General features: G+C 57.8%; 1 protein-coding gene across 23 annotated transcripts in view; it reads right to left on the bottom strand.

Moving 5' to 3' along the window:
• Dysf (dysferlin) overlaps positions 1-27,259 on the bottom strand; it is a 209,931-nt gene that overhangs the window by 62,271 nt on the left and 120,401 nt on the right. For 16 of the 23 annotated variants that reach the window (XM_047522101.1, XM_047522103.1, XM_047522108.1 and 13 more), the window contains 10 exons: positions 23,612-23,705; positions 23,038-23,115; positions 15,441-15,622; positions 12,614-12,754; positions 11,887-11,916; positions 10,460-10,489; positions 2,643-2,744; positions 2,385-2,546; positions 1,255-1,420; positions 761-837 (listed from right to left, as the gene is read on the bottom strand). In XM_047522101.1, the coding sequence (XP_047378057.1) occupies positions 761-837; positions 1,255-1,420; positions 2,385-2,546; positions 2,643-2,744; positions 10,460-10,489; positions 11,887-11,916; positions 12,614-12,754; positions 15,441-15,622; positions 23,038-23,115; positions 23,612-23,705 (1,062 nt within the window). Of the gene's footprint in view, positions 1-760; positions 838-1,254; positions 1,421-2,384; positions 2,547-2,642; positions 2,745-4,706; positions 4,749-10,459; positions 10,490-11,886; positions 11,917-12,613; positions 12,755-15,440; positions 15,623-23,037; positions 23,116-23,611; positions 23,706-27,259 lie in introns of all 23 variants that reach the window. The other 7 variants (XM_047522099.1, XM_047522094.1, XM_047522093.1 and 4 more) reach the window with 1 other exon arrangement.

Below are 27,259 nucleotides of genomic sequence, written 5' to 3'. Positions count from 1 at the left end.
CACAGGTGTCAGGTGTCACATAATTGTTGCCAGCATCACCTGAAGCCCAGAGACAGCAGGTTCAAGGTCGTTGCTCCAGTGGGAGGCCTTCCCCCATGATTACCGCAGGGGAAGACTGAGTGGCCAAGGTACGGAGCGTGCTCTCCTCCCAGGTTAAAGACTCACAGACCTTCTGTCTCCTTCAGCATTACATCTAGGTCATCAGCGGGCCCTAGGTTGCTGAGTACAGCAAAGGATCGCTCTGACTTCCTTGCAGAGTTGAAGACCCTGAAAATAATGTCCCTCTCCTGCCCCTCTTCCTTCCTTTTCCTGGTGGAGGTGAAAAGTTGAGAGGCATCACTGGCCTACGCAGAGGTGCCTCCAAGGCGCCACCGAACACCAGCCCATAGAAGAACCCTCCTCCTAAGAAGAGGTCTGTCCAGGGCAGGGGGATACAGCCCGGAGCACCCGGCTGCCCAGCCCTCCCTCCCTGGCTCCTCTCTCTGTCATCTCCCTGAACCCCAGTTTACTGTGTGATCTCCAGAGGAAAGCCCTCAATATGGCCCCAAAGGTACCAGGTCCATGCTTCCAGGAAAAGGAATTGGGTCTTTCCCTGAAGACCACAACACCCTCCTTCACAAACTGAAAGACCACATCTAGGTCCCCCACCATGCAGTGCCCAGCCAGCAGGGTGTAAAGGGAGACATTTTATAACGGGGGAGCAGGATCGAGAAGAGTTGAGGAAGAGGAATGGAGCGGGAGGGCCCTGCGCCCCTCCTACCTGGACAGGGATGAGGGGCTCCTTGTCGTCAATGTCAATGAGCACATCTTCTCCAGGGCTGAGCAAGCTCACATCGTCTGCAGGAGAACCGCGTCGGGGCTGGTGAGGGGCTCAGCCCCTCGGGAAAGACCCCTGGGTCTCTCCACCTCCTCACCTCTCAGTCCTTCCCTCTCCTGCTTCCGTCCCTCCGGTCTTCCTTCACATGCCCAGTCTCCCATTCCCTCTCTTACTCTCCTCATTCCCTCCCCGCCATTGTCTCCCCACATCTCCTCCCTGCCCGCTCTTCCCTCAGCTGACCTCCCTCTGGAGTCAGGCCTCCTCAGCTCCAGGACTGAGACACTGCTCCAGGAGGCCCCCACCTCTGGGCTGGCTGCACAGGAGCACTGTTCACTCGGACCCCAGAACAGACAAGCTACAGGATGCCTCTCAGCTGGGAGGTGCTGCCTGCCCTGCCCCCCGGCCCTGGCCCTCCAGGCAGCCAGCCCGCCCCCTACCTGGGCCGCCCAGTGGAGACGGACTCTCCAGTGAGTAGGGGTCACACAGGAAACTCTCCAGGGAACGGATGGTGCACTGGCCCACCACAGGCCGGCGGCCAAACTGGCGGTTATCAATGACCTTAACCACGATGGGGGGACAGTAGAGTTCCTCCTTGGGCAGCATCTAGGTGGAGGAGGGGGAAAGCTCTGGACACCAGCCTGAGCCCATTTCTGGGGAGTCTCAGGGGAAGAAGGGAGAGCCCTTCACCAGCAGGCCCAAGGACCACAGGCAATCCCCAACAGCCAGAAATCCAATATGGCGCAAGGCCGGAACCCAGGAGCTGGCGAAGAGAGCAGGAGCCACACACCTTGCTCTTGAACGCTTATGTGGGGGCTGGCTTCCCCGACAGCTTTACCTTCCAGATCCACCCCGCTCAGCCTGCGGTTCAGCAAGGCTACTCTCCCTGAACCGCCCTGGCTGGGCAGGGGGAGAGGGGAGTTGGCCCAGGACTCCACATTTCTTGCAGACAGTCCCCCCCAAGTGGATACTCTAGAGTTGGCTTGCAGACCCAGCTCCTTCTCCCCCACCCCCAAAGCACTTTGAACACAACTTGAAATAATTTATAAGCTCTCCTTCAGTGGCGGCTTTGGCTCAGCCGAGCGGAGGCTCCTGTTGACAGCCACTGGGCCTGGAATTCCTATAGCGCTTTCATCTCGAAGACCATTTTCCTTTCCTCAGACTTGCCTTACGCAGTCCACTAGGCCCAGGCTGCACAGGGAGCTGGAGAGGGTTGGGGGACCAAGGTCCGGGGGCAAGTGCCTCTAACGGGCGTGGGCCAAGGCAGGGTCAGGGCAGCTTGGGAGGAAGCGCCGGAGGTCAGAGCCCTGGCAGGCCCCTGAGGGGAGCTGCAGAGGCCAAACCCTGCCCTGGAAGGAAAACCAGCCTCGGAACGGCTCTTGGAGGCCTCTGCTGATCCAGGATGGGGTGTGAAGGAGGAAGCCGGCCCATCTGCTCTGAGGACAGAACTTCCCGTGAGGAGAGGCGAGGGTTGACATGAGCCCCGAGGGACCCTCCAGACTGCCTGAGGCCCCAAGGACGCTCTAGCCCCCAGGACTCTGGGAGGGGACAGCAGGGCCATGGGGCTCACCACTTCCATGAAGAGGGTGCAAACGTCAAAATTGGGGTTCTTCCGGAGGTTCCTGATGACACAGGACTGTACCGCCTGGCCCCCACACTCCACCACGAGGCTCGGGGAGGAGATGCTGGCCAGCTGGTAGCTCTTCATGTTCCGCAGACCCCAGGCCAGGATCTGGGGACACAGGCAGAGGAGATGGTTGGGGGAAGACAGGGCCAGGAGGGCAGAGGGCCAGGTGCCCACAGCCCCCACACCCCGGGCCAGGCTCACCTCGATGGCCGTACGCTGGAGAGCTGGTTTGATGTTCTGGGGAACCATGTAGATGTTGGCCTCCCTCTGGGGTGGCGGGTAGGGCAGGTCTGTGTCCTCCGACTGCAGGAGACAGCAAGCAGAAAGGAGACCAGGGCAGAGAAGACCAAGCCGAAGACAAGAAAGCAGGGACAGGCAGGCAGAAAGAAATGACATGCATTGAGAGCCACAGATCAGAGACCAAGACCCAGACAAGGGGAGCTGTCAGCCTCTGCAGGACACCACCCTTTCCAGGACCACAAGTCAAACCCCACTCCCCCGGGTTCAGGTCACCCCAGGGCAAGTGAACCCCAAGCCTCACCTCCTCCCATACCACAGGCTCTGGTGACCTATGAGCTGCTCAGGGTCTCCCCCACCCCGACTCACAGGCATGCACGTCCCAGAACATCCCTGTGCTCCCTCTGCCCTGGTTCTTCTGCCCCCTGGCTCAGACCCAACTGGGTTACCATCGCCCAAACCCACCCAAGACATCATTAGCCCCAAACCCTATCTCTCACACCTGTCCCCTATGAGGATAGGGCATGTGCACTGTATACCAGAAGAGCAGAGCAATGGATAAAAGAGAAAAGGAGATACATGTTCATTATGTCTGGAACACATAAACTCTCACTAGGACTACTGGTGACACCTTTATGACAATTAGAGTAAGATGACCTTTCCTCAAGGCAATCTACTTCACGTCAGAAAATGGTCATATTTTACAAGTTTATTAGGACAAGACACTTTACTGCCACCTACCGGAAACGTGTTATAAAAAAATACAAATTTATGATGTTTGTGTTAGAAATTGCACCCCCTTAGGCCCCTTGTGCAGTGCACAACCTGCCCATCCATACGTGGATGCCATAACATTCAGGAAATATTAACTATAATTAAAAGGGCTGTGCTGAACATGTTACAGAGCTGGCTCCATGGAATCTTATTTAATAAATAATGGAATCATTGGAATCATTCTCTGAGTAACTAGCTTTAGGTTTCTTTTGAAAGGATAATATATCCATCTACAGATGCTCTGACATAGACGGTGAGAGAAGCTGGAACAGAAAAAAATACCAGCTTCCTCCTGCCTTCATGAACGCTCACAGCCAACCCAAGCCATCCCTCCTGTCCACCGACACTCGGACGATGCCATGCTTCCCTGGCCTGTAGCAGTAGTAATAAGCTCAGGTCTAGAATCAGACAGACCTGGACTCCAGCTCCAGTTCTGCCATTTCCTAACCATCTGACCTTGGGCAAATTACTCAACCTCAGTGACTCAGGATCCTCATAAAGATTGGGGATAACAATATTCTTGTGGAGTGGCTTCTGAGAATTAAATGAGACAATAAGTGTAAAGAGGATCTAGAACACAGAAGGTGCTTAATAAATGGCTGTGACTGTAATGATTACTACAATTGTCGGCACCCTTGTTTTTACCATTGATGTTGGCGTTGCTCTTGCCAGGGTGACTTAAGGACAGCATTGCACTGCCACAGCGATGCTGGCATTGTTCTATCCCCAAGTCGCCAGGGCACAAAGCAGGGGACTTGTCAGTTTCCTGCAGACCCACCCACACTTTCGACTGGCTGAGGAGGGCTGACGTACAGGCTGCACTGCACAGGCCACAGGAAAGCTGCCCCGGAGGACGGAGGCAGCGGCCTGGCTGTCCCCCAGGGCCACCAGCTACAGGTGGCTGTGAACGGGGTGGCCTCTCTAAAGGAAGGCTGAACTTCAAGGCCCACCCATGGTCTGGTGGTGGCCTCTCCTGGCTGATGCCTAGCGCACTGTGGGGACAATGGGGCAGAAGGGATCAAGGAGGGAACAGCCCTAAGCTCCCCTGAGCCGGTTTTTTGGAATCACCAAGGAAAACTCGTGGATGGATTTCCCCAGAACGTTTCCCCTCTGCCTCTCCTTTCCTCCCCTCATTCCACACTCCATCTTTCCTCCCTGGTTCCCAGAGCTCGGCGGTGATGACGTCCTCGCGACCGCGGAGGACCGGGAACCTGCCCGCTGAGACCAAAGCCCTGGTCGACTGAGCGCCAGTACCGTGTGGAGCAGGCCCTGGAGGAAGAAGGCAGGAGCGCACAGCTGCAGAGCCCAGGCCCGGCGGAGGCAGCAGGAAGAAGCAGAGACAGGGGTTAGAGGTGTGTCCAGCAGCAGCGTCCCCAGCACGAGCCACCGCGCGCATCCCACGGCCACCTCCAGCCACCTCCAGTCCCCAGGGCTCCAAGGACATTCTGGCCCCAGGCCAGTTCTCCCACCTCCTTGGGGTCCTCATCTCCGCCCAGCCCGTAAGCTGCCAGCCCACAAGCTGCCAGCCCACGTCCCCCGGCTCCGCCATCTCTTTCTCTGAATCCATCCGCGCCCTCCCTCCGTGGACCTTCTCCCACCTCCTCCTCTCCTTCCTGTGCCCATCCCCGCCGCTCCTCCCTCCTGCCCAGTGCCGGCTGCTTCTCCCCCAGCACCCCTACCCCGGAAACTTCTCCCTCCAAAGTCAACAACCACCTCCTAGAAGCTCTCCCCAAAGTCCACTCGTGGGTTCCCACCTCTCACCCCTCAGCAGCATCTGCCCGGGGACCTCCGTCCCCTTCCTCAAGCCATCCCTCAGGTTGCACGCGGCTAGTCCCTCCTGCCCTCTGATCTCGGTCACCCTCTCCAGCCCTGGGTTTTCTGTGCCCTGTCACCTCTTCTAAGCCCCCTTCCTAGCCGCCTTCTGCTGGCTTCATCCACGCGCCTGACTGGCCTCTCACACTGAACCTGTCCAGAACTAGGTTCTTCTGCTTCCTGCCTTCAAATGTCATCTCAGAAATTGGTCCCAATATCCACCTAGACTGCCCAGCCAAAAAAACCCACCGTGCCCGCCTGGGCCTCTCCACCCCTCATCACTAATCTCTCACGCCCTCGCGGCTCCTTCCCGGGCTCAGCCAGCATCCCGAGTGGTCTCTGCGCTCATGATTTTGCGTTCCCGCTCGCGCAAAAAAGCACGTGTGCTCTGCAGCCAGGAGAGCTTTCTAGAAATGCCACCCTCTGCTTAAACTCCAGAAATTCTCCCACCCAGGCAGGCATAATGTACCTTCTGTGAGGAGGCCTCCAAGGGCGCTCACTGTTCCTGCCTACTTCTCTGATCACATCTCTCACCAGATAACGTGTCCCCTCCAGGAGCCCCAATATCGATGAGCCACCTCCCAGAACACGCCCGACCCCCGCCCTTCTGAACTCTAGTGGGTGGCAGGAGGCCCCAGGCTGTCCTTAGCTTTGAGGCTTGGAGCTCCCAGGACCCAGTGTCTGGAATGCACTTCTACCGGCTTCATCTACCTCCTGCTTGGCTTCAGATGTCCACTTAATTCTTCCCTATGCCCCGAGCATAACTGCAGCACCCTCATGGCCCCCATAGCCACATGGACTTAGTCCCACTGAAAGACCCACCTATCACCCTGTGCCATATCTACGTGTCCCTGGTTAAACCAACAATTCTGTACCCCTGGGATCACAGCTAAATCCCCCATCTACTAAATGCATGATTATGGATAGATAACTGGAGGGAGGGAGAGGAGGAGGGCAGACAGAGGGAGGAATGCGGGAAGAGATGGATAAAGAAGGATCCCAACGCACACCTTCTCTCCCTCCAGCCAGCGATCGGGTCCCCACCAAGCCCCGCCTCCATGCCGGCTCGCTGCTCTCTGTCTGCGTGGGTCTCCTCAGCTGCCTGAGTCTAACACAGCTTCCAGAGCCTAGGTCGAGTTCTCCACATGCTCGGAAATCTCCCCAAACACTCCAGAAACTCCCCATAATCCTGTTCTCTGACATCTTTTAAACCTAAGTGACCCTGGACCCCTCCCGCCAGAGTCTGCACGATCCTAAGGTCTCTGATCATCTCACACCGGGGAGTGTGAGGAATAGAAAGCTCAGTGGTCCGCTTTCAGAATGGAGTGTTTACCCTTGATTGGATCCAATTGTAGCCATTTAGTTAGAGCCCGTCCCTTTGCCCGCCCCCATTTTAACATCAGCTAATCGTGCAGATGATAACTCCAGGCTCCTCCAATCAGGGCAAGGCGCAGTGCTCGCTCAGGATAAAGGCAGGAGGACGTCCCCAGGGGTGCTTGCTGGCCAGGCTGACAGAAGCCACGTTGGCCTTGCCCACCCATTTCCAAGCTTTTCCATGTTTGATTTCTTGCAGCACCTTGGTGTTTCTAACAGGAGTCCTGACCCGGGAACAGACAACTCCTGAGCCCCTTTCTCAACTCCTTTCTGGTCCAGCCCACTGGAGGGGTCCAACACCCTCCCTCCAGGACAGTGGTTCTCGGAGAGGGTGTTGTGACCCTTACCAGGAACGAAGGCCCTTTCAGCATGGCCAGGCAGGGGCAGGGTGCAGACTGCAAGTACAACCGGGACATCCCGATTCACTGTCCTGTGGGTGATGGGCTCTGAGGACAGCCATACAACATAAGCCTAATTAGAGGGAGCCACGTGTGACCACCCTGAACGCGCCCTGAACACAGGGCAGGCAGACCTGGAGCAGCCAGAGTGGTGCCTGAACCTGCAGGAAGGGTGTCTGCCAGGTCGGCTTAGATCAAGACCCAAGGACAACTGAGGCTCTCCCCACTGTCAGAGCTGAAGGACCTCGAGGCCGGGCCATCTGCCTGTCCCATGGCCAGTTCAGCACAGGGAGCCTTGAGGGGATCTCCCCCCAGGTCCTCGGTGGCACCGCAGGAGACAGATGCTGCTCGCCAGGGCAGAGTAAGTGTGGACAAGCCTCTCCAGCCACTGCCGCTCAGCTCTCCCTGTCACCACTAGCCTATAGACCCCCACCTCACCCAGTGGGAGACAGTCAGGGGACCCTCTGGACATTCACGTCCTGGTTCCTTGGGGAGCTCCAGGCAGGGGGCAGCCAGGCGGGCTGGGAGGGCTCCATTGTCTGCGGCCCCACCCAGCTCGTTAGGAACAACATGCTGCTCTAATTACACTTCCCAGGAAAAACAGTGTTTCAAATTAAGGCCTTGGGGGAGGGATGGGGGGATGGGGGACCACTGGGCTTATTTCCCTGATTGCAAAACATCAAATTTTTCCTTTTAGTAGATGTAGGGGTGCAGGAGGGTACCTCCAGTACGTCTCGAAATGAAAGTCACACACCTTGTCTCCTGGCTTTGGACGAGCAGATGGGGTGACATCTGGATGGACCCCGAGCCAGCCATGAAAACAGTCACAAAGCATGCGATCCCAGGGTATCCCTGCCACGGAGCCCCTGGCATGGTCAGGACGGTGGACCCCTGGGGTCTTCCTCTACACGTGTTCCCTCCCAGGGGCCCTGGTTAGTAAGGCGCCCACCAGCACCTCTCCTGCCCAGCACGCGTGTTCTCGCGAGGGTACACATGAACACATGCTCACGCGTGCACGCACACACTCCCCAGTTCTCAGGAAATCTAAAATTGCCGTTTCTTTGAACTCATTCCCCTTGGCAGCGTGGACCGCCTTTGTTCTCCAGACAAAAAGGAAAAGAAACGGGAGAAGAGCTCAGAAGAGGCGGGAGAAGGAGGGAGAGGGCCAGGGAGCACTCAGAGCAGGGTGAAACCCGCGGTTGGGTGGGAAGAGGCTCAGAGAGAGGGGGAAAGGCAGACAAAAAGGCCCCGAGGACCAGTAGGCCAGTGGGCGGGAGGGAACCCTTCCCTCCACCCGCCCCTGAGCCACAGGCCCGGGACAGCAGCAGCGCCTCCGGCACATGGTCCACTTCCCTGCAGAGAACCTCAGACAGTTGCCTTCAGACAGGCAGCCCAGCCTGTCTGAGGGGAAATCTTGTCACCCCAGGCACTGCTGCCTGCACCCACCCCCTGGCCCTTTCTGCCCATTCCTGCTTCAAACACTAGCTCAGTGTCACCTCTTCCAGGAAGCCAGCCCCACCGCCTGCGCCGGGAGGCAGCACTTCATCTCACCGGCAGGCACGTGGGAATCTTCGCACCTGGCTGCCCACGGGAGCAGCCATCCTGAAGTCAGCCTCCAGAGTCCCCAGCCCCATCGGCTCCTCCCAGCCCCTCTCCAGTCTGGGCCCCCAGGACTGTGCCTGTCTCAGAAGCCTCCTGGCTGGTCTGTCCCCCGTCCCACCCTCCCCAACACACACCCTGCAGTCAGACAACTTTAACGCACCGTCCTGCGTTTAACGCACCGACTCCCAGCCTTTCCAGGGCTCCCATAGCCAGGGCCCTTCGGGAAGGCTGGAATAGTCCCTAAGGGGAATAGGTTGGGGCCTGGGAGGGACTAGATGGGGACACATGGCAGCAGCTTGGCCACAGCCCGAAAGACAAAAAACACACGGCCAGGGTGTTGGGCTCCCCGAGGACCAGCAGAGTGGCAGCCCTGACCTGCCTTCCCAGCCCTGAGGAGCCCTAAGGCCAAACAGGACCCGGCATCTTGGCAGGAAGCTTGGCCTTGGAGTGAGGGGAAGTGGACTCAGTTCTGGGGACGGGGGCTGCTGGGGACGAGGGCGGTCACGACATCCTCTGGAGGCTTGTCTCTGGACTAGATGATACTCCATCCATCCTACTGGGCCTCAGGCCTTTGAACCTGCTGGTTAAGCCCAGCCCAGAAGACCCCCGGGCTTGTTCTCCCCTGGCCCTGCTGACCCCCAGGAGGCCTCGGCCTGTGGCCTGGCTGGCCCTACAGCAGGACACTTGGCCCTCTGCAGGGTCTGGACCAAAAGCTACAGTTTTGATGTGCTTCCTGACAACCAGACCGCAGCTGGATCCCTGCGCTCAGAATCTGAGCCTTTACTGCTATATATGACAAATCCAGTTATTAAGGATTCTAACTTATTTTTTTTTTAATAACTCATCCCTGGGCTGGGTCTTCTTCAGAGCAGGCTGTGGGTTTTGGCCACAGAGTGTGCTCAATCAAGAGCGAGGGCTCCGTGCTGCTTCCCTGGACGGGGCTCTGCCTCCCTTTCCAAATCGGCAGGCTTTCGCAACTGCAGCCAGAAGCTGGAGGCCGCCTGTCAGGCGCGATCAGGGCCAGCTCACTTGGCGGACCCCACCTCGGTCTGGGAGCGAAAGGAAGTGAGGTAAGGGGCGCGGGGCCTGCGGATCCCACATCCTGGTTCTGCGCTTCAAGTCTAAATTGCACTGAAAATGTCAAACGGTGTCCGCTCCCAGCCTGGGGATTCCCTGATGACAGGAAGCGGCTGCCCTTTCCCCGACTCCCCCTGCGACCAGGGCCCTCGTTCCCATCTCTCCATCCAGGACTCTGCACCCTGCTCCCTGACAGATGCGCAGGAGGCCCAAGGAGAACGTGCTTCTCACCCCCAAGGATGTGGCTGTCTTCTCGTAGCTGCAGCTCTGGACTTCTTCAATCTCTAGACGTCCTAGGCCCGCTCCACCTCCCAAACTCCCTCGTTGGTCCGTGGCCCCGTGTGTCAAAGGCATGTTGCCACCTTACTAAGTGTTGCACAAATATCTGGCTAATGCCGCCTCCACCAGGGAGGCTTCCTTGACTACTCTGGGCCCTGCGGAATATTTTATTCTTGAAAACATGCCACCAGGTAGTCAACCAGCTAGAACTTGAGTAGCCTGGGTGATTCTAGCCCTCCAAAGAGGGCAGTAAACCTCCCAGGTGAAAATCACCCTGGGACACTCCCCAGGCAACCTTGAACCCACACAGAGCTGGAGGAATAAAGGCCAGATAGGTCCCCTGTTGGCACCAGGAAGCTGGAAGACTCTGGGGCGTGTACTGGGAGACTGGAAGGCTGGCCTTCACCTCCCTCTGTGCCTGCCCACTGGTCCCTAGTCATAGGCCACAGCCCCGATCCTGCTTACCTCGTCCAGGATCCTTGATGTATCCTGCACCTGGGCCACACCATGGAATGTTCCACATCCAGGAGATCGTGCATGGGGAAGAGCGGGTAGAAGTTCTCCATTAGTAACAAGGAGTGCTAGGCTGGGCCAGAGACCAGCACAGCAGACATCACCACCAAGAGGAGCCAACGGAAGCCCCTCCCAGTGAGGGTGAGAAAGACGTGCCACACCCTCCAAGATGTCTGAGGAAGATGCAACAGACCTGAGCCAGAGGGACTCGTGGGAAAGACTAATGCCCACGCCTAGACTCCGGGCAGTTCCGGAAGTGACTGGAGAAGGGAAAGTAACAGACAGGCGACAGAAGGACCTGGAACCCTGGGCAGCAACCCAGGAAGAAGTCAGGCCTCCGTCTTGGAGTCACTGCTCCCGCGGGGCAAGGGGACTTGGGCAGCCAAAGAGAACAACCTGGAGTCTCCAGGGCAACAGAACTGAGGGTCAGAGTAGGGACAGGACAGGAAGGGAGGCTAGCAGGCGTCGAGGGACAAGCAGAGGGATGGGGGCAGAGGAGGCCTCACGTGGTGAGCACTGTCTAAACCTTGCGCGGGTGTCTTGCAAGGGCAAATGAGGCGTCCAGAGGGAGCCTGACCGGCTGCAGCCGAGCCTGGCCTGGAATAGCGTCATGAACTGAATAAGCCTGGAACAGTCAAGCGCCTGCGTGTTCTACCATGGCCCCCAGGAGGGGGAAGGAGAGCAGGGAGAAGGGCTTCCACGGCTGGTAGAGGAGAGAAAACGGTGTCGCATGAGAAGAGAAAGTTGGGAAATTCAGTCTAAGTCAGAACTTGTGAAACTTGACAGGCATCAGAAGCTCGGGAGGGCTGTGGAAGCACAGGGGTGGGCTGCACCCTGGAAGCGGGCACCAGGAGGTTTGAAGCGGGACCCCAGGTGATGCAGAGGCCGCTGTCGGGCCCACGCTTTCTGAATCATGGGGTTAAGTCGGTGGCCCCAGGTGCACAGCAAAAGTCCCTGGGCACTGTTGGAAGAGACCAAGGCCAGGGCTGCACCTCAGAGGGTGTTTTCATTTGGTCTGGAGTGGGACAGGAGCGCTGGTGAGTTTTAAAGCCCTGGGTGATTCTAAAGCACAGCACAGCCAGGAGCCACTGGCCTGGACGATCCTGAGGTTTCTGCAAGGCGAGAGTCTGTGATTCTCAGGCCTCGCAAGGAATAAGGGCTGGCAGGGCCTGGGCTGGGCGGAAAAGCTTGAGTACCCCAGCCCCCTGCCAACCTGCCCTGGGGCCCACCTGAGCCCACCACTGCATAAGGAGTTTTCCCTGGGGCTCCAGGCAAGAGGGGGTCAGGAGCCGCTGACCACCCTTCCCAGAGCCAGAAAGGGGTTGAAACAGGGAGACTGGAGCTCAGCTTAAAGAGGGAAAGATAAGAACAAGACTTACCTCAAAACCAGGAATATGGTAGATGGCCGGCTAGGGTGAAGAAGAAGAGGGCTTTGGTCATGTGCCTGTCACCCAAGGCCCCAGCCCCCTCATTTCTGCCCTGGCCAGGCAAGACATGAAATGACAGCCGTGGCTATGTCAGGGATCAGACAGATCAGGGGGCTGCAGACCCTATTTCCTGGGAGAGGAAGGGATGCAGGGAGAAGCTAAGCTAAGTGTCCCCTCCAGACACTTTACCCAGAGCAGCCCTCCTATCTGTCTGCATGTTGGGGTTCATCTCAGGCCAAGAGCAAGTGTAAAGGCAGAGCTCGAACCCCAGCCTCTTGTTTCACACAGGGATGCGGCTGCCCAGGGCCACACGGCTAGGCCCTCAGCACTAGAGCAAGGATCCTGCCCCTACCTGTCCCATCACGGCAGTTAAGGCCCCACCACCAGACCACAGGGGCCCTCCTCCCAGAGGCCACATCAGCATCGGACCCAGGAAAGAATAAATTCAGTGAGCAGAGGACTCAGACATTCCAGATTCCAACATGCTACCCAGTCATTGATGGAGTCCTGACTTGGGGTTCAGAAAAGATGGGCAAAGTGGGCCTCGCTAGGAGGCCTGATTTTCAGAGGAGTCTGTCCAGAATCTCACAGAGTACTGGGGGGGTGGGGGATATTGGCAGCCCTGCCCCTCCCCCACCCCTTCCTGGGCTTCCTGGGTCTGGGTGTGGCCCAGTCTCACCTTCTCTCTCTGGATGAGCTCAAAAGATGCCAGCAGCTCCCCGGCCGGCTGGCTGCCCCTCATCAGTGGGAACCAGGCCAGCCGGGGCATCCGTTCCAGGCTGGGCTGACAAATGCAGCGGCCCATAAACTCATCTGCGCCCTAGGCGGGGTGTGGAGAAGAAGAGTCAGTGTCCCCCAGTTCAGGATTCAGAGGGGCCTTCAAGAGCTCCCTAGGCCTGAATCCTGCCTCCTGGGCTAGAAAGGGTCCTAGAAGTCAGAGCAGCCCCCTCAGGTCAAGTGGAAAACCCTGCCCTCCTGCAAGGGGTGCCAGGACCAGGTGGGACTTGAGCACCCACCGGCCACCGTGCTGGGTTCGACTTTCCACCGTGGTTGGGAAGACCCTCTGTAGGTCCAACTAAGTTGGCCCTGCTTTAATTTAATCCAGCTCTGAGCCCATTAGAGACCAGAGAGACTGTCTCCCCACATTTCTCTAATGCCACAGTCAAGTAGATGACATTCCCAGGGACTTTTGTTATCCCCTGACTGTTCACTTCATCCTTAAATTCCCCAGCTTTAAAATGGGAAACTCCGATCATGTTCCTAAAATAGTATTTTCACCTGCTAATTCCTTTGCCCAGGTACCTTCCTCAGCTCCTGCTGTCCAGAGGACAGAGTCCAAACCCTGCTCTGGCACCGAAGGCCCCTCACTGCAGCCTGGCACGGCTCTTTCCCTGCCTTGCTCCCTGCCCACGCATCCTGTCCTCCGGCCTGCTGGCCTCAGCTGGCCTCTCCCTCTCCTGCTCTTGCAGGGTCATTTCCGCTTCCCTTGTCAGCCACTGCATGGAGACTGCCCGTCACGCACAGCCCTGCCCAAGTTCGGCAAGGGCAGTGGGCAGACCCTGGGTCTCAGCCAGATGGTGGTGTGGCCTCACAGGCCCTCATGCCTTGCCCAGAGCAGGGACAGACCCACAGCAAGAACTGGGAGGCACCCTAACTGCAGCCATGCCACTGCAGGGGAACTTGATGTCCCCAGGAGTCATAGGGAATGGCTACCAGCTCAACATAAATGCCCACCAGCAAGTGACAGTTTGGCACCAATCACTCAGAGAGAACTGTGGCAGCTACAGCACTGGGAGGGGTCCTGGGGCTGCTCTGGGCCACGCCTTGCCCCTCTAATGCTGCGTGCTAGAGAGGGGCTGGCACTGGCGGAGGGCGAGGCAGGCAGGACAGCAGGAGCCCGGGGTAGGGGTCATTTGCCAGATGCTAACCCACGGGGAGGGAAAGGACTTCGATCAACACCTTAAGAAGAAGAGATCGGATAGTTTTGGTAAAGGGACCCTGGCCTGGGTTGGGGTGACGGTGGGATGAGAGTAGAGGGAGCAGCATTTGGAAGGTGTTTCCAGAAAGAGTTGCCATGACTGGATGTGGGTGCACAGGCCCACCAAGAACTCTGGCACATCCTGGGCACCTCGTGGCCCACCCTCCACCAGCACCTTCTGCTCCCAAAGGTGCCCTCCCAAGCCCCCCTCCTCCTGACCCCAAAGGTGCCATACAGTCCCAACAAGGCTCCCTCCAGGTGCTCATCCCCACGACCCTCACTCTCCTCCAGGAGTTCCCAGGTAGGGTCCCCAGCCCAGACCCATATTGCCCACTGCCAGCTGACCCCTCTCCACATCTGGTGAGCACCCTAAACAGCCCTTCCCCCAGTCCCTGGTCACCCCTCCAGGGTAACTGGCATCCAACTTGTGGCAACTTTTACTGGAAATGTCTTTCAAACCCTGCCCCCCATCCCACTCCTTGCCCCTACTCAGGCTGGGCCTCTTTGCCACACCCCTAGTCATCTCTTCCAGTAGCATTGGCTTCTTAAAATGTCGCTCTGACCCCGACACTGCCCCCACACTGTCTCCTACCTCTCACTCCCTTCCCTGTCCCAGGCTGCCTCCCCAGCCCCCACTCGCCCCCGCACTGTGCTGCAATGCCCCTCTGCCTCCCCCATCAACCCCAGACCCTGTTTCCTTCAGGGACTTTGTCACTGCCTCCCCTGATGTTCCAACCTGGCTCCATCCCTCCTTCCTGCAGAACCTTCCAGAGTTGCTTTTCCAATACTGGAGCACTAGCCACCTGCAGCTATTTAAATTCACATTTTAATTCCTTAAAACACAATGAAATTTAAAACTCAAGTTTCTGGGTTTGTACTAGCCACATTTCAAGTGCTCCCTAGCCACATGCAGCTAGTGGCGCCCATCCTGGACAGCACAACTGGAGAGCATTTCCGTCATCACCGGAAGTCCTGTTGGACAGCTCCATGAAGCGGCCCGGCCTGTGCCACAGAGCTATATGGCACTCAGGGACACACCCTCTCACATACTTAGAGGATTCTCTACTCTGTGGGAGTCTCAGCTCCCACCTAGGTGGGGAACCTCAAACAGGGACCACTTGTCCCAGTAAAGCAAATGTTTGATAAATGTCTGAGGAATCAACAGCTCTTGATGGGGAAGGAGACTGTTCTTGGAATCACATAAACAAGGTAGAGACAGAGAAAACCCAGGCTCCTAACCACAGCCAAGTGCCCTTTCCTGACCTGTCCCCTCTCTGTGTCGTGTTTGATTAGCCATGTCTGCCATGGGGCACAGCACATATGCTAGCAATCCATTTTTAATTCCTCTAAAATAGTTTTAATTACTCCACAGCCTAAGGGGTCAGGGGAGAGGCCACCAGCCCAGCCTTGGGGATCACCCAGCTGGGTGGAGTCAAGAGTCGTGGAAACCCAGGGCTCACAGCACAGCTCTCCCTGGGGCGCCACTCAGGTGGGCAGTGGGGGACGGGAGCAAGCTGGGCACACTCACATAGGTGTCGTGGTCATACAGTTCCACCACGATGCTGGGTGGCTGCTCAGCAACGGTGGTCGGCTCGCCAAAGATCTCAATCTCGTAGAAGATAAGGGTCTGGTCCCAGGTGGGGTTCAGGGTGTTCTTTACCACCACTGTCTTCTGGCTCTGGTGCAGGAAGGAGACGATCGCATAGGGATCTTCAGCCAAGTGGGAAGCAAGGGAGACAGGACACAACAGGGACAATGAGGGTCACTTGCTCAGGAGGCACACAAGTCGTAAAGCTGAAGCAGGGCAGTGGCGGACACTCCAAAGCAAGAGCGTCCAGGCTGGAACCCATTTTCCTCAGGGGACTGTCCTGGTCCCTCCATGGGGCCACCATAGGGAAATGGAGCCTAGGTCCATTTTCCTTTCTGCACTACTCCCTGGGCTGGCCACTGGGAGCAAGATCCAACTGGAGGAAATGGTCCATTCTTTCATTTATCCAACAAGCACTTATGAGTGCCTTTTGCATGCCAGGCTAGGGACTAGGCATAGGGGGATGAAAATAGAATTTGAGCAAAAGATAAAAATTATCCACATATGCCAGATGTCGCTCCAGGTGCACACCTGTAATCCCAGCTACTTGGGAGGCAGGAGGATCAAGAGTTCAAAGCCAGCTTCAGCAACTTAACAAGGCACTAAGTAACTCAGTAAGACCCGTCTCTAAATAAAATATTCTAAATAGGAACATGGCTCAGTGGTTAAGCAGCCAGGGTTCGATCCCCTGTACCCAAAAAAAAAAAAAAAAAAAAAAATTACATCCACAGAAACATAAAATTACAGTTTGGAGAGGAACCTTGAAGTATAGATGCAACATGCAGCGAAGTCTTTAGGGAGGGATCTGGATTCCTTGAGGAAGGGGGAGCAGAGCAGAGATGTCGGGCTTTGTGAGCTCCGGCCACCAGAACAGCGTGACCAGGGCTTCTTTTCAGCAAGCCCGTCCCAGCTGCCTCAGGGAGAACCGACTGGAGGCGGCAGGGGGTGACTCAGGGAGACTAGTGAGGAGGCTACTGCAGTAATCCGGGCAGAGACGGTTCTGGCTTAGCTGGGTGTGGACCTAAGAGCTGCTATGCAGTGGGTGGTGTGAGCTCCTTACTATCTCCAAACTCATGTGCAGCCAGCCAGCCCTGGCACACCAGGCTGGGCCCTAGCCAAAGTCATACTCTCTGCCCAGTCCCAGAGGCTAGTTAGTGTCGCTGGAGCCGATTCTAAGACAGTGGTTCTCAAAGGCAAGCAGGCAGCAGAATCTCCTGGAAGGTACACTGCAGGTCTTAGCAGGGTCTGTGCATTTCCAGCAAGTTCTGAAGTGATGTTGATGCTGCCTTCCACGTCACACTTGGGAAACCAATGACAGAGAAAGTCCTGTGGGATTCTGTGCTACTCAAGAGAGGAGCAGAAGGCCTAGAGGAATGGGCTCTTCCACCTTGTCCTGATGGAATGGGAGCCTGCAGCCAAGGCCTAAGCTGTTGCCATTTTGTAAGACTCCAATGCTGAGGGTACTTGGACAGGAAAGTCTGGGGACACAGGAGGGTGACAGCCGGGGCTGAATGTCTGTGAGGACCTAGCCCAGTGCCCTCACGCAAGCCCTATGCCTGTGGCACACTCCGAGCCCACAGGCCTGTCCCAGCACTGCCACTCACTCCCTGTGGGACCTCAAGAGAGCCTCAGTGGCCTCAACAGCAATGGCCTCTGCCTCCCTGGGCTCGGAAGGGTATAAGAATGTCCAAATGACCCTGGGGTAGGCTGGGATGAGGAGATAGGACTCTCCACCAAGAGGACAGGAGAGGACAGGCTCCTGGACCACAAGGAGACCAAGGCACAAGCCCAGGCCACTCCATAAGAGATAGCAGAGAGAGGGACTCTGGCTGTAGAAGAGGTGGGATGGTGGGGCGGACAATGGCAGGACTCCCAGGAAGTCAAAGATGTGGGATGGTGGGCGAGGGGCCGGACTCCTATCAAGGGATGCAGAGGGAAGGGCCTCAGGTGGCAGTGTTGCCCAAAGAGCCTGTCCTAAGGGTGAGGGGCATCTAAGTTACCCGGCAGAAGCCATAGGCACCCACTGGGTGAACAACACTGGGCTTGACCACAGAAAGGTGACCACTAGCCAGGGGTCACTCCTGCACAGAAGCACAGTAGGGTCAGTCATGGGGGGCATTCTGGAGGAAATTGGTATTGAGCCCTATTCTGGAATAGAAGAGGGGGAGAAGGTTCTGGGGGTAGAAGAAATGGCAGGGGAAGCGGCAGGGGCACATGCCACCTCTCCCTGATGGGAGCCTCCCTGGCATGGGGCTCCCCCGTCCATGCACCAGCCCTGGCAGGGCTGGCGGAGGCCTTTCCCTCCTGCCCCTGGCAGGGCCCGTCGGCAGCAGCGGCGTCTGCGCGTTTAATGAAACCGTCTGGCTGTGATACCATCAGCTCCAAGCTCGGCAGAGAACCTCTCCCAGTTCCAGTAAGGGAAGGAGGCGCGTTCCCATAAATAAAACCATATTAGAGGGCCGGCGAAAAAGCCCCTTTTGTTCCCACCCCCCGTGCTTCCCAATGCTTTATTTTTATAAGCGTGCGGGCCCCAGACCGACCGCGTTTACACAAAGATCACAATTGCACATTGTAGCGCTGTGCACGCTGTGTTGGTGTTGGCAGCACCCCCCACGCCGGCCCCCGAGCAGGCTGGCTCCCTCCAGCAGCCCCATCAGCTCAGGCAATGAGCTCAGCACTGGGGCGGGGGGCGCTTTCAAACAAAACTCACCCAGACCCACACACGGCCCCCACCCGCCCACGGGAGGAAAAAACACAACAAAGACATTGTAAAGAGCAGGCCTGGAGGCCCCGGGCCTCAGACACTGGGCCACTGTGTGCTGGGGCCTGGCCTCTCCCCCAGAGGCCCAGCCCCTCCCCCAAAAACAGAAACAAGGAGCAGGGCACCATTGCTCCAGCAAGGTGGTCGGATGGACTCATAGACACATCCTCTTGCCGAGAAGCCAAGAGGAGAGAGAAGCGGCTTCCCACAGAGAGGTGGAGGAAGGTGGAGGGCTGGGCTCTCACCCTCATCCCCACAGAGGGCTCTCCCCAGGGCTGTGCACCCTGGGCCAGGGGCAGTGTTTGTATGGGAGCTCTCTGAGGACCACAGACTGCCCTGGAGAGACTCCAGCCACACCACTCAAGGATTCCACCAGAGTCTCCCATCACAACAGCCACAGAATGTGCCAAGCTCTGGGCTCCAGGCAGGCAATTCTTTTCTTTGCTTTTTTGGGGGATTGGGGAGAACCAGGGATTGAACCCAGGAGGGCTTAACCACTGAGCCACATTACCCAGCCCCTTTTTTTATATTTTATTTTGAGACAAGGTCTCTAAGTTGCTTAGGATCTTGCCTAATTGAGGCTGGCCTTGAACTTGTGATCCTCCTGCCTCAGCCTCCCAAGCCTCTGGGATTACAGGTGTGAGCCACCTGCCTGCACCCAACTCCAGGCAGGCAATTCTTTGTCTGTATCCAGTGCCCTGCACCTGGCTGTTTGGGCTGAGCCCTGCGGCTCCAAGGAGGCCTTCTGCATTCAACACCCTCAAAACTTCCCCATGGCCCTTTCCACCACCCAGCCCAGACCACCAGTTTGAAAAACAGGATGAGTAGTGTCACACTCTTTGTCCAAAGAGGGAGCTTTGCCCCAGGAAGACCTGCAATCCCGAGTCCAATACTCCTACAGGCCACACCCATTGGAAGGAGACAATAGGTAGATCACAAGCAATCAAATCAAAACTACCCTACAACAAAAATAAAGAGAAATGATTCAAAATTATAACACTCAGTGTTGGCAAATAGTTGATGAGGTATAAGGTTATTCTCCTTTACTATTGGAAGCAATGCAGCAACCTTCAGAAAAGTAATTGGGACATATGCCCCGTAAAACATAAAACTGTCCAATCCCCCTTTCCCATATTCCTGGGAATCATCCAAATCAGCCAAAAGCTATCTGTACAAAGATGTCTGCTCTAGTGTTATTTATAAGACGTCATTCATTCCATGTACAGTTATGGGTAGTTATCACTGATCTAGGAAGGGGAAGATGAAGGAGACAAACTGCAGCACTTGAGATCATAAAACAGCAATGACACAAGAGTTGGAGCTCAAGGTGGTGTGCGACTTAAGAGTGAAGCACACAGGTGCAAGGCACAGGGGTCCCCAGAGTAGCCTGGGGACATCAAGTCAGGCTTCCCGAAGGAGGTCTCCTACCTGAGTCTCAAGAATTAGGGAGGAACCAACACAGACTAGGAGAAAGGTCAGACAAGGGTGTCATGCAGAGACACCAAGGAGCACGGGCGCTTGGGAAACAGGAAGTCGTGGGTCAGGGTGAAAAGAAGGGAGCACCCGGGGCGGGGGCTGAGGGAAGACTGAAGTGAGCAGATCACCCACGGCCCTGGACTCCTGCTCAGCAGGAGAGATGACTCCTCTCATCTGTAGATGGGAGGTCGCCCTCCTCTGGGCACCCAGGGGCCTTAAACAGAATGGACAGGCCCCTTCCCTGCAGCCGCTGCACCTCCTAGGCCACCGTGCGCTGTAAACCTGAGAGCTCCTTCCCAGTCTCTCCTGCTCAGGAACTTTTTTCAGTGAAGCATTTCACAAGCCTCCGATGCATGTTGGAAAACACCTCCTCAGGCTCCTGGGGTAGACTGCCCCTGCTCGAGCCCACCGGCACAAAAAGCCACGCTTAACCAGAGAGCGGGGCCGGAGTCCAGACGCAGGAAACCCAAAAGCAAGAATTCCTCCACACCACTCAGGACAGAGTCCAGATCTGGGGGAAACTGAAGCCCTGGTCACCAGGCTACAGCACAGCAGCGTTCACCGGATGTCACTGTGGCCCGGCCGGGCAGGACCACCCAGCTACACAGCCTTTCCCTCCCAGGGGCCACGGGGCCAGCAAAGAGGGCCATGGGAGCTTCTGTTCTCCTGACAGACCCCACCCTCCACCATAGGTTAATGAATAATGTGGCTTGAGGAGCCATGTCAGGCACCCCTCGAAGAACCATTTCTGGGCCCCTCAAGCTAAGGGCCATCTCCTAGAATGGGATAACATGATGGCAGGGCCACAGAGCTGCCACCCACCCACACGACAGTTTTCCACTGGGGGATGGGGCAAAGCAGAATCCCCTGGGGGGCAACTCCTCAGAGCAGCTTCCCACCGGGTAGCCCTTGAGAAATATCAGTCTACAAAGAAGAGCCACCTGGTTCAGATGCATTCAGGGAAGTGCTGCCTCTCCAGAATTCCAGGGGCAGGCAGGGCAGAGCTGGGAGTGATACAGATGTCACCTGTCCTCTCCTGTCACAGTGTTCAGCTCAAGGCAAAGCCAGCATGTACAACGCATGCGGCCAGGCACCAACGGGCCCATCCCAATATCCAGAAGAAGCCACTGGAACGAGCAGCATATGACACTGTGCAGGTCTGATCACGGTACAGAACACAGTTCACACACACAAGCACGCGTGCCACAGCAGTTTCTGTGGGTGCAGAGGACCCTGCTGGCTATGGTCAGGCCCCACCTGAAGGAATCCCCAAGCTGCCTGGACAGCCACATCTCTACAAAAGCCTCCTTCTCCAGAGCTCGGTATCGCTCAGTGAGTGTTTTCTGGACAACTCCTGCATATCCCTCAGCCAGGGAGAAAGAGCAGATACAGCTGCCGCCTCTGGGCAGCCCCAAAGTCCACCACGTAGGGCAAAGGAGAGTCTGTGGGGGCACAGGAGACCCAGGTCAGCCTCAGGAGCATGCCCCAAGGAGGGCCCTCTGCCCCAGACAGCAGCAGGCAGCTGGAAGGTGCTACCAGCGACAGACAGAGTTAGACCCTGCCCTGGCCCCAGACATTCCGGATTCACACATGAGTTTCCTCAGAGAAATGCCAGCCGGTGGCCGTGCACAGCCTCGGGCCGCCAGCCGCCCCAGGGTCAGTTCCAGGGGAGAAATTGCTTTGGTTTAGGGTTTGGGAGTGAAAATAAACACTCTGGGTTTTATAGGTTCCCCGTGTTGGCTGCTGTTTTCCTTTCCAGCAGCTGCTCAATCGGGCCTTTCATTCAGAAGCCGATGGCCTCTGAGGAAGCCCTGGGCAGTGCCCGCAAAGCTCAAGGGATGTTTATCTGGGGGAGGGGGTGGGGCCAGGATGGAAAGTGTGACGTCTCTGCAGGCCAGTGCCAGGCTGACCCTGCCCTGCAGTCCCCGGACTGAGCACTGGCTCCCCATGCTGGTCCCTAGGAGGAGTTCACGACTCCCAGGGTCCTGGGCCAGCCAGGCACACAGAGGACAAGGGGCCCTCCACCTGAGCCCCACCTGCCCACTCACCCACACAAACCCACTGCCTGCACCCTCCCTTCGTGCCCTCCCCAGGAGGAGAGAGAGCAAGGCTGTGAATTAGCCCACTGCTTATTTCTCAGGCTAAGTTCCAAAGGCCAGAACCCGGATGTGCATCCCAGAGTTAGAGGTAGCTGCCCATATCAACCTGCCCCTGGCACAGTCCTCACAGGGTTGCAGCTGTGAGCACTTCCTGGGCACAGTGAGTGCTCAGAAAGGGGTCACTCTTAGGTGCCCAATGCTGCAGGCTCAGGGAAAGACAAAGCCCCTTCCTGGGGGAGGAGGGGGGCTCATGGTCAAAGTGGGAAGGTTGCAACAGAGAGACCACAACTCATCTGTGCAGCAGGTAAGGGCTCTGAGGGGTGCCAGAGAGGGAACCAAGCACTGTGGAAGGAGAACCAGCTCAGCCTGGGCACGGGCAGCTGGCTGGGTCCTGAAGGGTGACTAGGAGTTCGCCTGGTTAGGCTGGGGAGGGAATGCACTCTAGGCAGAGAGGATGCTAAATGCAAAAGCCAGGCACGTGGAAGAGGCTGGCAAACACAGAAGGCTGATGGGACTGGAGCTAGTGAAGTGAGCAGAGGGGCACGAGCCCAAGATGAAACGGGTGAGGTCCGCAGGGGCAGACTGGCGAGTGGGGTTCCTCTGTCGGGGTCTTTGAAGGCAGAGAAGTGATGTGCCCAGGTGTGCCTGGGGCAGTGTGGAAGGGGCTGGGCAAGCCAGGAGGCCACCAAGGGGCAAGGCCAGCGTGATATGACTGTGTGATGCTGAAGAAGAGGGGACAGCTCTGGGCATCAGAAGCCACAGAACTGTGACTGAGGGCTTCTGGCCCTGGTGATAAGCCCTAGGACCAAGGCAGGAAATGCGGAGGAGCCTGGACCGGGGAGCGGCAGGGCCTCAAGGAGCTGGGTCTGGACGCGAGGAACCGAACAGCCCAATTGCAATCGATGCCATAAAGCAGCTGGAGAAGGAGGACGCTGCCGGAGACCCTGGAGGGAGTAGCGGCCTGGGAGCCAGCGCCTGAGGGACTTTCAGGAAAGAGGGGATGGTCAGCCATGCCAAGGGACAGAGGAGTCAAGCAGGCCGTGGACTGCTGCACTGACGACCAGGAGGCCACAGGACCCCAGCAAACAGCCACCCCCCACAACGGAGGCCTCGGGCCACACTCCTGTTGCCTGCAGGTCTGACTTCTCCGTCCCAGCTCTCAGCCCACGGTCCCTGGCGCCCCTCCCTCTCTCCCACCTACCAGAAAAAGAGTCCTTGTCCATCGCAGGCAGGTCCCGGGCCTGGTACACGTAGCAGCGTAGATGGTAGCGGTTCCCATCTTCACCAATGAGGAAACAGAGAAGCGGATGAGGGGCCAATGGTGTCTAAGAGCTGGGGCTCAAGGGGAGGGGAGTCTGCCTCACAAGGGCAGCAGACGGAGGGGCTGATCGGCAGCAGGGACACAGGCCACTCCTGTGAGCGAGCCTCACAAGGTCAGGAGGACAATCCCAGCTCAAAGGCAGAACTGAGCGCTGCCTCTCGGGGTCAGGCTGGAGCTGCAGGAGTCGGGAGGGACAGGAGGAGCTGGAGGAGCAGAGACCAAACAGGCCGGAGGCACCACAAGGCAGTGCGATGCTCACTCTCATGCTTGACTTGATGCAGTTGCACACACACAGACACACACGGGCACGCACGCCAAGAGACACCGATCAGAGAGCACGCAGACTCGGCTCTCCAGAGCCTCCACGTGCACACCTGACCACGTGTTCCATACAAACGGAAGTGTGAGGTTCACACCCACATCATCTCTGTAGGTCCCACAGAGTGCCACTTACAGTCAAAGATGCAGGAGATGGTGGGTCTGTTCACACCGAAGCTCAAGGTGGAGACGGACACAGAATCGTCGCTCCTATCGTCCACCACGCCACCCTGGAGACACAAAACTGGTCATTGCAGATTCTGACCCCAGAGCCCAGGGAAGTGCGGAAATACCCAGAGAAGTAAGTTGGCAGGGTTAAGACACTTTTCAGCCGATAAAAGCAGTTGACCCCGATCACACTCAGGGCCAACTCACTAGACGCCAATGTCGAAGCACCGGAGGACTGTGGGAAATTCGTCTGGCCCTCTAGAGAAGACCAGATAAGCCAGGAGGGAATTCCGAGCAGTTCCAGGTTAGAGGTTGACAAAAAAAGACTCTAAAGGACTCTACAGGGAAGAATCAAGTGGAGCTGGCTACAGGGGTGTGTCTAGTGGAGCCGAGGCCGGGAGGCCCCGGGCTGGCCTCTCTGCTCCCCCCGTCCACTCACTGCGTACTTACAGACTGTGCTGGTGCCAGGTGCGTATAGGCACCAAGCCAGGTCACAAGCCCTGGAGAAAGGCTGTACTACATGCCCACTGTCTCTCAAAGCTCCCACTGTGCTGAGGGTAAGGAGGACAAAGGATGAGGCCAGGGCTTGGGAGAGCCTGGGGCCAAGCACAGGGACAGAAGCCAGGGGCAGACTGGGCTACGGTCTGGTTCAGAAATCTACCCATCAGTTTACCGTGCATGAAGCCAGTTGGTCAGGCCTGTCACCTTGTCTTGATTAGCACTGAGGTCGAATCATGGAGCCATGAGCCATTTTGGGGGACGCCGAGATCAGCCCACCCCCTGGGCCGGATGCCCAGCTCCCCGGCGCACTCCCTCAAGCCCACCTCTCCACCGCAGAGAGGCTATTTCCCAGAAGCCCCATGCTGTCTGCTCCCTCTGGGATTTCTCCAATCCTTCCTCCCACCCTCTCCTCAGATTGTCACCTGCTCCATTTCAGAGGTGACAGAGTGAACTGACAAGGTGGCCTGGCCTCTTCCTGGGATGGCCTGCTAGTCCCACCCGGGGCCACCCAGGCTGGCAGACCCCCACCGTGGCCGGAGCCATTTCCTGGGAAGCTCCCCAGCTCCGGAGATCCTCCACCCCGCCCCCTCCCCGTGCTCCTTCCCTTCTGTGCCCCCCTCTCTGAACCACGGCCACCTCAGGCCTAGCCCAGACCCCTCATCCCAGAAGCCCCTGGATGCCCGTCCTCCCACCTCTGACCCACCCACCCCAAAGCCAGGACCAGCTTCGTCATCCGCCGTCACCCAGTTCCACAGCCTGCACCTTCAGTGCTCTTACACCTGGCCAGGCCCCAGGGACCTGCTCCACCTCCCCATCCCACACCCAGCCCAGCCCTCGGCTTCAGGCGGCCACCTCACAACTGCCCCAGGATCACCTGCTCCCACTGCTTGTTGTCCCCTAGCCAGGCTTCCATCAAACGTCCCAGTCCTCCCATCCTAGGTCACCCTTAGGGTGCCTAGGTCAGGCCTGCCCTGGTCCCTCTGGGTCATGAAGAATTGCATCCTAAAGGCAGAGTCTCCTCTGCCCCTGCACAGGGCCTGCACGGCACCGGGCCGCGTGCCCTCTGCTCTCCCAGGGACTCGCCACAACAGGTCCTGCTGAAAGTGACTGGCTCTGGTTCCCTCCTTTCTGACAGGGAGGTATGCTGCCCCAGCTTCCTTTGGCCACAATCTCAACATGGCTCTAAAACCAGATCACTTGGGCCCCGATTCTGACTCTGTGTCTGCGGGCAAATTGCTTAACTTCTCTGAATCAATCCACTTGTAAATTTGAGAGAAGCCTACGGTACCTATCTCAGAGACACAGCGATTTACAGTTAAAGAAGAGACAAGACAGAGAACATGGTGTCCTTAGTATACCACCTGGTTCCTAGCAAATGTTCAGTAAACGTTAGCTAGTAATGACCTTGGGAAAATAACACACAAGCTTGTGGGGGAGAGGTGTCAGAAGCCGTGCCGTGGCGGCTGTGCTGGGTGGTGTTCACACACCTCATAGTTGTATTCTCACAATTATCCCAGGAGGCGGGAAATGTGAACGTTTCAGTGGGGACTCCAGCCCTGGGAGGTGGAAGCCGCGCAGACAGGAGCCTCCCAGTGCCTCTGCACCCTGGGGTCTTGCATTTGGGTCCTCTGCCCCCCCACCCCCCTGCACACACACGTGGGGTAACGGGGAGGGCTGTCATACCACAGGCAGGAGAAGTCCAAAGGCCTCATGCCTGAGGTCCTCCCTCCTGGGCAGCTGTGGCCCCCAGGGTTCCGGCCAGGAGAGGCACGTGGCCTGAGGTGCTGCCCTGGCATCACATCCAGCAGCTAATGGCTGCCGAGCACCCCTCCTGGCTACAGGGTCTGTGGGCTCTGAGGCCAAGCATGGGGACAGAGTCCAGGGCTCCCAGCAGGCCATCCAGCATGAGACGCAGGATACCAAGACAAGCAGTTTGGGACACTAGCCAGCCCCGGGGTGCAGCAGGCGTCTGGCACTGGAATCTGGCCCCTCCAGCTGCTGGCAATGGGGCCTGGCGGGTCGGGGGATAGGGAGCGGGTTCAGTTGGGGGTGTGGAAGGGCCAGAGGTTCTTGTCCCTCCTCCCCAGTCTGGCCACACACAGGTGCCCCACCTGCAGGTAGGGTGCTGGGGGAGCACAGAGTGGTGGTGGGGGTGTCGTCCAGTTCCACAGACCCCATAAGTCCCCTCTCCCTCAAGGGAACCCACAGGGACCTCCTTGCTTGTGGTGGCTGCCAATGTCCATCCCCCCTCACCTCGCACCTCCTTCAGATGGCCTCCCCTTCCGCCACCCGTCAATACCACCCCCACACAGCCTCTGTCTGGGGCTCTGGCAGCACTTTCTGGGTCCCTGTTCAAGGGCCATCAGAAGAGGTGTCCCCTCCCTGGGACTTCCACCAGGACTGAGGCCAGGAGCAGGCCTAGCTCAGGCCTGGCCCACAGCCGCCCTGCCCGAAGAATAACTCCCAGCATGCACTCTGGGAGCGCCTCTCCGCCTGGGCCCCTCCACCTGCCCCGCTGTCCCAGGAGGGGCCCAGCCATCCCACGTGGTCACGAGGCCTCTTCCCACCCCCACACCAATGCCACTCACCTACATCCCTTCCTCCTCCTCTCTCCTCCTGGCTCCAGGAGTCTGATGGAGGTTTCCAGGAAGAAGCATTTCTGGGGAGCAGGGTGGACGCTCACCCAGAGCGCAACAGAGGGACAGTCATGAGACTCAGTCCCTCCCAGCAGAGCCCCAGCCCCAGCCCCTGGTTCACACTCTGGTCAGAACTCCACCCACATGGCAGCCCAACATCTTCACATCCCCTGGCCACCGACCCTTCCCCGAGGGACCTGCGTGACGAACAACCCCACTAGAGCCTGGGAGCGCCCGGCCCCCGGCAGCCTCTGAGCGAGGCCACACCCCTCGCCACTCCAACGGCAGGGTGCTCCCGGCCCTCTGTGCCCCAGGCCTCTGTCTGCCCCAGGCTTTCCCTGGCTTTCTCCTCCACGTCAAGTCCCTCTGCGAGATCACGTGAGGATGCGTGAGGCACCCCTCCTGAGCACCCACGGCGCCCCCTGCCCTCACTGTCGACGCCTGTCTGCTCCGCCGTCTCCTCCACCCACAGCTCCCTG

Source organism: Sciurus carolinensis, chromosome 13 (assembly GCF_902686445.1).
Source record: "Sciurus carolinensis chromosome 13, mSciCar1.2, whole genome shotgun sequence".
In the NCBI taxonomy this organism is placed as follows: Eukaryota; Metazoa; Chordata; class Mammalia; order Rodentia; family Sciuridae; genus Sciurus; species Sciurus carolinensis.
This window is presented reverse-complemented; position numbering and strand designations above follow the sequence as displayed.